This window comes from Chrysochloris asiatica, unplaced genomic scaffold (genome assembly GCF_000296735.1).
Source record: "Chrysochloris asiatica unplaced genomic scaffold, ChrAsi1.0 scaffold00018, whole genome shotgun sequence".
Classification (NCBI taxonomy): Eukaryota; Metazoa; Chordata; class Mammalia; order Afrosoricida; family Chrysochloridae; genus Chrysochloris; species Chrysochloris asiatica.
The window spans coordinates 24270793-24283233 of record NW_006408536.1 but is presented as its reverse complement, the minus strand read 5'-3'; the positions used below and the strand labels follow the sequence as shown (position 1 = coordinate 24283233).

The 12441-nt window shown below is 41.2% G+C and overlaps 1 protein-coding gene across 1 annotated transcript in view; it reads left to right on the top strand.

The window, feature by feature from the left end:
• The first annotated feature begins 7747 nt into the window (after positions 1-7747).
• Positions 7748-12441, top strand: part of TLR7 (toll-like receptor 7) — a 29417-nt gene continuing 24723 nt past the window's right edge. The window contains exon 1 of the mRNA XM_006835629.1: positions 7748-7835. Coding sequence (XP_006835692.1) covers positions 7833-7835 — 3 coding nt within the window. The 5' untranslated portion in view covers positions 7748-7832. The remainder of the gene's footprint in view (positions 7836-12441) is intronic.

The window sequence follows — 12441 nt, the reverse complement described above, 5'->3', positions numbered from 1 at the left end:
ACCATAGGAGAAGCACTGGACTGCTAACTGCAAGCTTGGTGGTTCAAACTCACCAGCCGCTTCTTGGAAACCCTATACAGGGTTGCTCTTAGTTGGAATCAACTTATCAGCACTCAAGAACAATACCAAAATACATGGAACAAATACTAATTAATAGACAAAGAAAAATAGACAACATACCACTTCCAGTGATGGACACACTATCTCAAAAGATCACTAAGGACACTGAGAAATCTAAATAAATAAAACCCTAAGCCAACTGGACCTAACAGACATACACAGAACACTTCACTCAGCATCAGATAGACATTCTGCTCCAACACACACATGGACCATTTCCCAGAAGAGACCATATACTAGGGCACAAAACAAGTCTTAACACATTTTAAAAGATTGAAATCATACAAAGCATCTTCTCTGACCCTAATGGCAATTTAACATGAAAAAATAAACCAATACATGGACATGAAATAAATCCAAACCCAAACCTATTGCCATTGAGTCGATTCTAACTCACAGTGTTGCTGTAAATGGAGTAGAACTGCCCATAGAGTTCCCAAGGCTGTCATCTTTTCAGAAGCAGATTACTACATCTTTCTCTTGTTGAGTAGCTGATGGGTTTGAACCACTAACTTTTTAGTTATCACGCAAGTGTTTAACCATTATGCCACTAGGGCTCCAAACGAGTTAATACACCACTAAAAAATTATTGGATTATAGAGAAGAACTCAAAAGTGAAATTTATAAATTCCTAGAATCAAACTACATGAAAACACAACATATAAAAACCTTTGGGACACAGCAAAAGCAGTACTCAGAGGGAAATTTATAGCAACAAATGGCTACATTTAAAAAAAGAAGAAAGGTCCAAAATAATTAAACTAAACCAGCCATTTGAACACAGAATAGGAAGAACAAAAGAGCCAAAAGCTACTAGAAAAAAAAAAAGAAAGAAAATTATAAAAATCAGGGCAGAAATGCATGGAATCAAAAGTATAATACGACAAAATCAACCAAACAAGAGATTGATTATTTGAAAAGATCAATAATATAGACAAATTGCTGGTAGACTGACAAAAGAAAAAACAAACAAAGCAAATAACCAAATTAAGAAATAAAATTGGTGACATTATAATGAATCCAACAAAGATAAAGAAGATCATAACTGATTACTATGAAAAATCGTACTCCAACAAATTTGAAAACTTCAATGAAATAGACAAATTCCTAGAAACACATGACCTACCCAAACTAATGCAGAGGTAGAAAATCTAATCAGACCCTTTACAAAAGAAGAAGTTGAAAATGTCATTAAAAAATCTTCAGTGTTGTCAGGTGCATATATACATATATTTCTGTTCTCAGATTTCGGTCATACTGTCAGGAGGCACCAGTTGCTGGAGAAGGACATCATGTTTGGTAGACTGGAGGGTGGGAGGGAAAGAGGAAAACCCCCAACGAGATGGACTGGCAGAGTGGCAGCAGCAATGGGCTCAAATGTAGCGACGATTGTGAGGTTGACGTAGGACCGGGCAGTGTTTTGTTAAGTTGTACATACGGTCGCTATGAGTAGGTACTGACTCGATGGCACCTAACAACAACAATTATGTCTTCTGGCTGGATTAACCTTTTTATTATTATGTGCTGCCTTTCTTTATCTCCTGTAATAAACTTGTATTTGAAATCTATTTTATCAAGAGATAGACCTATAAAGTGAACAATAATACCCGCGAGGAATGTAACCCTAAGAACAATCAACATACAAGATCAAAAGAGCAGTTATCCAAAAACAAAGCTCAGAAGGCTAGAGGGATAGGAAAGAAGGATGAATGGAAAGGGGAAACACAGGGAGGAAGTGGAAAGAGTGGAGTTCTTTTGGCGGGATTGCAACCAATGTCATGAAACAAAATGTGTGCATATATAGTTGAATGGAAAATAATTTGCTCTGTAAACTTACACAAACTACTTACACAAAATACATTATTTTAAAAAAATCTATTTTATCTGATTTCACTATGACTCTTTTTATTTACTAGTTGCATGGAATATTTTTCTTCGTCTTTTTACTTTCAGTCTGCTTATATCCTTATATCGAAATTGTGTTTCTTTTAGACAGAAAAAGGATGGACAAAGTTTTTTTTTTTTTTTTTAATCCATTCTGTCACTCTGCCTATTGCATGGGGGCATTTAGACCATTGGTATTTAAGATTATTACTGAAAACAAAGTGTCTGCCTCGCTCACTTTGCTATTTGCTTTTGGATTGTTTCATATCCTTTATTTTTTATTCTGACTTCTGGTTTTGTTAGTATTTGGCGGCTTTCTTGTGATGAACCTTTTGCTTTCTTCCTTCTTTCTTCTGAATGTTTCTTCGTTGTGATTTCTTAGTGGTTGCCACATACACAACTTATAATTACAACATTTAGCATATGACCGTATTCGTTAGCATACACCCTTAAGATACTAAATCAACTCCTGCTATGGTCCTGATAGTGTGTCTCCATTAACATCAATATACAGTCTATATTTGATATGTTTGTTGTTGTTAAGTGCTGCGAGTTGATTTTAACTCACCATGACCCTTTACAGGGTTTCCAAGGGGCGACTGGTAGGTTTGAACCACCAAGCTTGTGGTCAGCAGTCTAGGGCTTATCCTACAGCATCACACATACTTATTACTTACACACTTGATGTGTTATTGGCAGGATTTAATTATTGGGTTTATTTCCTGAATAACACTTGGTCATTATGATTGTCTTTTCTGTGTTGTGGTTTTTTTTTGGAGATAACATTCTTTTATTTTATCCCCTGTGTAATGATATAAGAATTTATTTAATACTTTCCCCTTTCCATTTGGAGGTTCCTTGAAATAAAGACCTGGTGATTTACTTCTGAAAGACCACAGTCATAGAAAACCCTGTGAAGTGTAGTTCTACTCCTACATATATGGATCACCATGAGTTGGAATTGGGGAATTAGTCGGAGCTGTTTTTGTTGTGTTTTTTTTTTCGTCACTGAGGTGACTTTAAACTAATATCCGATATGCGCTATGACTTAATTCAGACCTCTCCTCTGTTTCATAGATGTGCCGGTGGTGGTGGTGGTTATGTGCTGTGGAGTCAGTTCCGACTCATAGTGACCCTGTATAGAGTTTCCTAGGCTGTAAATCTTCATGAGAGTAGAAAGTCTCATCTTCCTCCCATGGAACAGCTGGTAGTTTTATTAGCAGCCAGAGTTGTAACCACTATGTGCCAGAGCTCCTTAGATGTGCTGGCACCACACCATTTTAGGCAATGCAGCATTATAATGTGCTGAGATATCTGAAAGAGAAATCCCCCCTTTGTTAGTTTTGCATTCCTTAATTACCTGACTATTCTTAAATGTGCTCTTAACTCAGTCAGACTCAATGTCACCTGTGTATAAAAAATATTTGTTAATATACCCTTTCCTATAGGAAAAGACCTGATATTCATGAATAACATAGCCCCGAGTTTTGTGCTAAACAGAAATGCCCAATGGATTTTCAAACATTTCCCCAGTTCAGTGTCAATCTAGGAAATTTTTCATGAAATCCTATGGTATTTGATTGCGATTGCATGGCATTTACAAATTGGTTTACACAACATGTCCGAATTTTTACAGTTGTAGCCCTTAGCTCCAATAACAATATATCATTCTTCATTTATTCACATTTTATTTGCATCTTCCAGGGTCCTGATGAGTTTACAAAGTGGTTATCGCTGTTTGAGCAGGGTTGAGGGTAATCAACAAGGATGGGGCAGCACCTCAGGAAAGTCTTTAATACCCAGGTCTGTAATGGTAAGAGAAGAGCCGTGGTGACTTGAGTGAATGGCTGAGAGGAGAGCATCACTTGGCAAGAGTTTTATTAGTGGGATGCAGCCAAGCCAAGGCCACTCAGCAGGAAGAGAGGCAGGGACATGAATATCCCTACCTTTCCCTCCTCCTGTCCTCCCGTTTCCAATCAGGACCTCCCTTTGGCCAATCCTGACCAGAAACCAACAAGCAGGGGAGTTCATTCAGCTCAGCCATCTAGTGGCACAAAGCAGGGTGGAAAGGGGTGGAAAGTAGATCTCCAGGGGCAAATGAAACCACCCACCAACCTTCCAGACACCATCTGAGAACCTAGGCACATCTTGTCCATTTTCTCCCCAAATACATAGTATTTTTGTAATGATCTGGAATGAGGTTTCTCCTTTCATTATCAATTTAACTGAGTTCTAGTTTAGATGGATGAAAGTTCTGGATTTTTACATATATTTGTATGACAAAATGGTCTGAGAAGGAGAAAGACTGTGATTCTTATTGCCCGTGTAAGGACAAGCTATGTGAGCCAGAGCAAGAAAAGCAAGTCTTCTACATCATTTCCATTCTTTTGTTTTGTTTTTTTTTTTTTTAAAGGAAAAAGAGTATATACTTTTTCCCTATATTTTTAGTACTTAATAAGATTATACGGAGTCCTGGTGTGGCGCTGTGGGTTAATGCACCACACTGCAAAGCCATTTGAACTGCAAGGCCAGCTGTTTAAGTTCACCAGCTGCTCCTCGGAAACCCTATACAGGGTCGCTATGGGTCAGAACCGACTCGACAGCACTAAACAACAACAACAACAATAAGATTATGCATATGAAGCAGTTAACACAATGCCTGGCTCAGTAAATAAGCGCTTGACCACAAGGTCAGTTTGAACAGCAAGGTCGGTGGTTCAAACTCACCAGGTGCTCCTCAGAAACCCTATCTATACAGGGTTGCTATGTGTCAGACTGACTTAATAACACTTAACAACAACAACAACAATTCTTGTATTATTGGGTTGAATCATTTTCCAACTGATTTGGGGCACCATTGACTTTTCCGTTCTGAATATCCTGCTGTGCATAAAGTCACTATGAGTCGGATTCAACGCTACAGCACGTAACCACAACATATTAACTCTGATCATAGTCCACTGAATTCCCCACACCAAACTTGATATTTTCCCAATTTCCTACAGGTCGGTTAGGTGGACTAAAGAACTTTAACCATAACTACTCATATTTTGGCTCTACCTACAGTTGGTGTGGTGCTGTGGGTTAATGTGTCAGACTGCAAAGCCGTTTGAACTGCAAGGTTGGTGGTTCAAGCTCACCAGCTGCTCCTAGGAAACCTATACAGGGTCGCTATGGGTCGGATCGACTCAACGGTACATACACACACACACACACACTTGCTAGCTTCCATTGAGTTGGCCCCAACACACAACATCTACAACAAGGAAATGCTGCCCAGTGCTGTGCCGTCCTCATGACTGGTTACGGGTTAGGCCATTGTGGTCCACAGAGTTTCATTGGCTGATTGTGGGAAGTAGATTGCCAGGCCTTTCCTCCTAGTCTCCCCTAGTCTGAAAGCACCTCTGAAACCTGTTCAGCGTCATAGCAACATGCAAGTCTCCACTTACAGTTGGGCGGTGGTTGCACATGAGCGGCAGTGTCCAGCAATTGAACTCCCACATAAAAGACAAGACTTCTGCATTGTTGTTGTTTTTATTGTGATTTGGGTGAAAGTTTACTGAGCAAATAACTTTTCCGTTCAACATTTCCTACACATTTTGTTTTGTGACATTGGTTACAGTTCCCACAATGTAACAGCACTCTTCCCATTTCCTCTCTAGAAGACAAGACATCTGCTTCTGAACCACCCCTGATAATCAGTTAAAGAGGGAAAATTCTCTTGGTGACCACGTTTTCAGAAACAAGGTTTTATATGATGCTAGACTTTAAGGAAACCATAGTAACAACTGTGAGACTGGTACAAGACTGGGCAGTGTTTTGTTCTGTTGTACATAGGGTCTCTGTGAGTTGGAACCAATTCAGCAGCACCTAACAATAAAAATAAACTGTATGGTGTATTCTTTCACCAAATTTTTTCAACATGTATTCTGAGCACATAATCCGAGAAGCTGGGTTCTGTAAAGAAAAACGTGGCATCAGGATTAAAGAAAGACTCATTAACAACCTGCGATATGTAGATGATACAGTCTTGCTTGCTGAAAATGAAGAGGACTTAAAATACTAGTGAAGATCAAAGAGCACAGCTTCCGGTATGGACTGCACCTCAATGTAAAGAAAACAAAAATCCTCACCACTGGACCAATAAACAACATCCATATGAATGGAGAAAAGATTGAAGTTGTCAAAGACTTCATTTTGCTCTGACCAACCATCAACACTCATGGAAGCAGCAGTCAAGATATCAAACAAAGTACTGCATTGGGCAAATCTGGTGCACCAGTCCTCTTTAAGCTGTTGAAGAGCAAAGATGCTAGTTTGAGGACTAAGGTATGGCTGACCTAAATCATGGTATTTTCAATAACCTCATATGCATGTGAAAGTCGGACAGTGACTAAGGAAGACCGTGGAAGAATTGGTGCATTTGAGTTATGGTGTTAGAGGAGAATATTGAAAGTGCCATGGGCTGCCAAAATAACAAACCAATCTGTATTAGAAGAAATAACGCCAGAATGCTCCATGGAAGCCAGAATGGCCAGACTTCATCTCTCATACTTCAGACATACTGTCAGGAGGGATCAGTTCCAGAAGGACATCATGCTTGGTAAATGGAGGGTTGGGGAAAAAGAGGAAGACCACCCCACAACGTGATAGATTGGCACAGTGGCAGCATTAATGGGCTCAGGTGTAGCTATGATTGTGAGGTTGGCCCAGGACCGGGCAGTGTTTCATTCTGTTGTGCATAGGGTCGCTATGAGTCAGTACCGACTCAATGGCACCTAACAACGACAACAACGAGGTCAACTGACCTTCTTTCACTCAAGTGAGTTAAAGTGAAAGTCACTTTAACTACTACTTACAAAATGTGCAGAACAGTGCAAATTGAGACATCATCTCTAATATCTCTATACAACAGTGCCACTCAACAGGGCAATGTTTGTAGATGTCTATGATTGTCACAGTTGGAAGGGGCAGTCCTCCTGATATCTTTCTGGTAGAGGCCAGTGATGCTGCTAAACATTCTACAATGCAACAAGGAATCATCCGACAAAAAATGTCCATAGTGCTGAGGTTGAGAAATCCTACTCTAGAAGAGAAGGAAGATTGACCTGGAAGATTTTTTGTTGGATTCAGACAAAACATTGCCCCAGTTGTGATGAGAAACTAAGAGGAATCTGATGTTTCTGCAAATCTCATGTCTGGGGTGCTTTCTGAAATCGTGCTCCTCCCCACTGCTCCCTGGCACCGCCCCCCAGCCTGGTCTGTGCACTTGTCACCTCCAGTGCTGGCAGCCTGGCATCTCTGCGTCTCTGAGCTTCCATCTCCTCATCCCAGAAGACTCCAGACATAGAATCAATCGATGCAACCTAGAAAGGTACAGTAAGCATGGGAACACAGGCGCCTATTTTAAGCGCACTTGATGTGTGAGCTCTGATATGGGAGCACAGAGTGAAGAGACGAGGAGACAGAGCTCGAACTATATGCACACCTTTTTTTCAGGCTATAAAGACTCGTTTTGGTAGTCTAAAATGTCAGTTCTTGGGAGATAAAATAGGACCTTTCATAGCATTAGAAGTGCTTTCATGGAGTTTATTTCTAGACTGTCTAACTTAGAGGAAGTAAATACTATTAATAGGTGCTTTCATGAACACATTTTCAAACATGTGTTTAAGTTGCCACCTTTTGCCTTCTTTGAGATGTGAAACTGGTGTTTTCTCTGTCTCTTAGCTGACACTGGTGGGCTCATCTTTGGTTGACTTTGTCCTCGCTCATGCGCTGCTCTCTTCCATCAGAAAACCTCAACATTCCATTTGAGCAGAAGAGGAAAAATGGTAAGCGTTATCTGTGATCTCTGTGGGAAAAACCAAAACCAGCCACCAAAAGTGGTGCTTAGGAATCTGTACTTTATTGCTAGGAAGAAAGCTTTCTGATGTCTCATAATCAAGTTGAATGATGAGGCTATTTAGTAATTCCCAATGAACCAACACTTGCTAGATACAACTGCTTAGAAGAGGCCAAACGGACTGGAGTGGGGGGTGAAGCAGGTGTTTGAATTGGGGAAATAATCTCTGTGGGTTGCATTTTCTTCTCCTGTAGTCACACAAATCACTAGTTACTTTGTGCTTTTGTCCACAAAGGGCACCTGTCTGAGTAATTAGTTATTATTGTTGCTAAGTGCCTTCGAGTCAGTTCGGACTCATAGCGACCCTGTATAAGGTTGTGAGGCTGTGCACCTTTTTGGGAGAAGAAAGTCTCATCTTTCTCCCGAGGGGTGGCTAGTGGGCTTGTGATTAGTAGACACGGGAAACTGGGCTCCTATAAAAATCACTTATATGTGACCAAACAGTCAATAATTACTTTAAAACAATAATGAGCACATAAGAGGGCAGCAAACTAGATTCACAGAAACGGAACTAAACCCAAACATGATAATAAATGTCACCCATAAGTAGACAAGGAAAACAGTTCAGATTGTGAGAAACCCGGGCTCATGTGCTGGCTGGCTCTCCCAGCCTATCATTAAATACTCCGCGACTTAGTTTCCTTCGCTATAAAACGAGCATTACGGCATCTCCTCAACTAGCTTGCAGGGCCATTTTGAGGCTCAAATAACATGACTACTTGTGCACATCCTTGCTAAACTGTGACATGTGATGCAGATTATGAGTTAGTAATTGCAACCCAACACCAAACCCACTGCCATCAAGTCGATCCTGACTCACAGAACCCCTAGAGGCAGAGTGTGGAAATGCTCCTTAGGGAGGAAACAGTCTCATCTTTATCCCATGGAGTGACTAATGGATTTGAACTAAGACACCTCTGGGCAGGTTCGAACTGTCAACTGACTAGTAATCATTTGCACCATTTTGTATATTATACCCCTGAGGGAGTCTTGGTTTCAAAGGAAACTACTGCTTATAGTTTCATTTCCTAGAAACCCAACTGTCAGTTTTAATACAAACATACAAAGGGGCTTCGAAAAGTTCATGGGAAAACTCCATTACTTTTTCTTCCATTTTTCCGTGACCTTTTGGAAGCTCCCTCATATGCTTACATCTGCCTTATTTGAAACGTTGCCTGGTCCTGTACAGTTTTAATAATCGTTGGCATATTTGAGTCCATGGTTTTGGCCAGTGTGTGGTATCTTCCATCCTAGGGAGCTCATGTTCCTTAGGGTTTTCATGGACTCATTTTTGGACATAAATCTCCAGGACTTTCTTCCTGGTGTGTCTTAGTCTAGAAGCTCCGCTGAAACCTGTCTACCATGAGTGACACTGGTAGTGGCAGCACAGTTCCAGTATCACAACAACACACCACCCAGCACAAAATGACAAACTGACATAAGGGTGGGAGTCAATAAAGAGAGCTCACGTTTATTGGCCACCTAGAATGAGCTGAACATCACACTAAGGGCTCAATGTGTATGATTTTATTTGCACCTTCAAGCAGTTTAGTGAGGTTCAGATGTAGAAACTGGGGCTTAGAGAGGTTGTAAAGCTTGAGCGCATTGGCCCCGCTAGTGAGTGGGCATCGACCCACCAGCCTGACTCTGGCAGCCATGCTGGAAACCGTGCTGTGGGACACTGATCAAACCCAGCACACACCACAATTGGAAGGTGCTTAAGAAATGTTTGGAAGCTTTCACTAGGTCATTTCATTACTTAAGAAGCGAGGGGAAATGGATTTTTTCTTCTACAGGAACACAAAGACAATTCTCAAAAGAAAAAAGTACAAACTAGCCAACAATCACAGGAAAAATACTGAACCTGATTTATAGTCATCTGGAGGCCTGGTGTGGCTCTGTAGGTTAATGCATTAGAGTGCAAGGTTGATTTGAATGGCAAATGTGGTGGTTCCAGCTCACCAGCTGCTCCTCAGAAACCGTATACAGGGGTCACTATGGGTCAAAATGGACTCGACGGCAATTAACAACAACAATAGTCATCTAAGGGGTCCTGGTGGCTCTGCTGTTTAAGCTTTGGGTTACTAACTGAAAGTGTCCTTATGATTGGGAGTCATTTCTTGAAAGAGTCATCTGTTCAGATCTTTTGATTTGGAAATTCCACTTCTAGAAGAGCTTCTTAAAGATGAGCAGAGATGCAATTATAAAGATTATGTATGCAGCATAGCAACCTCATGTCCAATGCTTCGCACACCCATGGGTGAGACCCACTGCCATGGCGTCTATTCCGACTCATAGAGACCCTAGAGGACAGAGGAGAACGGCCCCCATAGGGTTTGCAAGGTTGCAATCAAGTTCTAGTGTGGTGCTATAGGATAAGTACTGGACCACAAGGTCAGTTTGTACCACAAGGTCGGTGGTTCAAACTCACCAGCTACTCCTCGGAAACCCTGTACAGACAGGGCCCCTGTAAGTTGGAACAAACTCGATGGCACTTAACAACAACAACAACAACAATCTTTATGGAAAGGAACCTTGGTGGCACTGTAGGATAAGCACTGGACGTTGAATCACAGTTCAAGTCCACAAGCTGCTTCTTGGAAGAAAGATGAGACTTTCTGCTCCTGTACAGATGTATAGCCTTGGAAACCCTTCACAGGGTGACTATGAGTCAGACTTGGCTCAATGGTGTGTGTTTGGTGTGTGTTTGGAATCTTTACGGAAGTGAGCTGTCACATCTTTTTCCTGCAGAACAACTCTTGGATCCAAATTACTGATCTTTAGGTTAGCAGGCAAGCACGTGACCACTGCATCACCACACTGCATCACTGCCCACGGGTGTTGTTGTTGTTAAGTGCCATTGAGTCAATTCTGACCCATAGGGTTTCTGAGGAGCAGAGATGGATTTGAACTGCTGATCTTGTGATTAAAGCCAGTGCTTACCCTATAGCCCATGGGAGAAGGGTAGATAATTCATAGTTGTTGTTGTTGTTGTTAAGTGCCGCGAGTCGATTCCGACTCACAGCGACCCTGTATAGGGTTTCTGAGGAGCAGCTGGTGAGCTTGAATCACCGACCTTGCAGTTCAAACAAGTTTGTAGTCTGGCGCATTAACCCACAGCGCCACAATAGTGGTACACCCATTAAGTGGGATATTATGTAACCATCATATTATGTTTTTAAAAAAGAATCCTTAATTGTGTAAGAAGAGACTCATGATATGTTAAATGAGAAAAACAGGCTAGAGATCTATAAAAGCCAGATATTCCCAGGCTGCTAACTGCAAGTTCAGCAGTTCAAATCCACCAGCTGCTCTGTGGGAGAAAGATGAGGCTTTTTGCTCCTGTAAAGATTTACAGCCTTGGAAACACTATACAGGGTCACTATGAGTTAGAATCAACTCGATGGCACACCACCACCACCACCATGTAAGATATGTGCCAGATGCTTTACTAAATGTGTGTCATACATTTTCTTATTAACCTCCCAAACCAGCCTTGTAGCATAACCATTTCACACTTGAGAAGACCGAGGTTCACTGAGGTCATGTGCTTCAAAGTCAGAGAGCTTGTGCTTGGCAGAAGAAGAATTTCAAACCCAATTTTTCCACTCACAAAGCCCTGGCTAAAGATTCTGGTAGTATCGTGGTTATGAATTGGGCTGTGAACCACAAAGTTCGCAGTTGGAAACTACCAGCTGTGCCGAGGGAGAAAGATGAGACGTTCTGCTCCTGTCTAGATTTACAGCCTCAGAAACCCTGTACAGGATCACTGAGTCGGAACCGACTCCATGGCACATAACAACAACAACACAATAACATGAAATGGCTGCAGTGCCATGGAGAGTAGAAATAGAGGGAAAGATACAACGATGCTAACTATAGTTAAACAATTTTTGTTAAGAGCAAAAACATTATTCTGTTCTTAACAATAGCCAATTTCTTCATGACTAAATAAAAGGGTGAGCCCTGGAATGCTGCCGTAGGATAAGCACAGGACCACTAACCACAAAGTCAGCAGTTCAAACCCACCAGCCACTCTTGGAAACCCTGTACAGGGTGGCTATGAGTCAGAACTGCTTGATGGCACTTAACAACAAAAATAAATAAATACATAAACAAATAATGAGGAATCCATTTACTAATCTAACCAGAACCGGAACTAAACAATACAGTGGAAAGTGGCTGGATTTGAAAGCCATTGCCATAAATTGCTCATGTGGCTGTTACAGAAATACCACAAGGGGTGGCTTCAAAAACAGAAACATATTTTTTTTCACTTATTCTGGAGGCTGAAAGTCCAAATCAGGGTCTCAGCTGTGTCAACTTCTTTGTCTCTCCGTGTGTGTGCACATCTTGGTGTCTAATTTGCTTTTTTTGTATCCCAGAAGTGATTCGGTTTACATCCCACCCATCTGGGATGTGATCTAATTGAAATAAATCAATTTCCAAACAGGATTACATCCACAAAGATAGGGGTTAGGATTCAAACACATATTCTGAGGGACACAATTTAACACCCATCATCACAGATTACC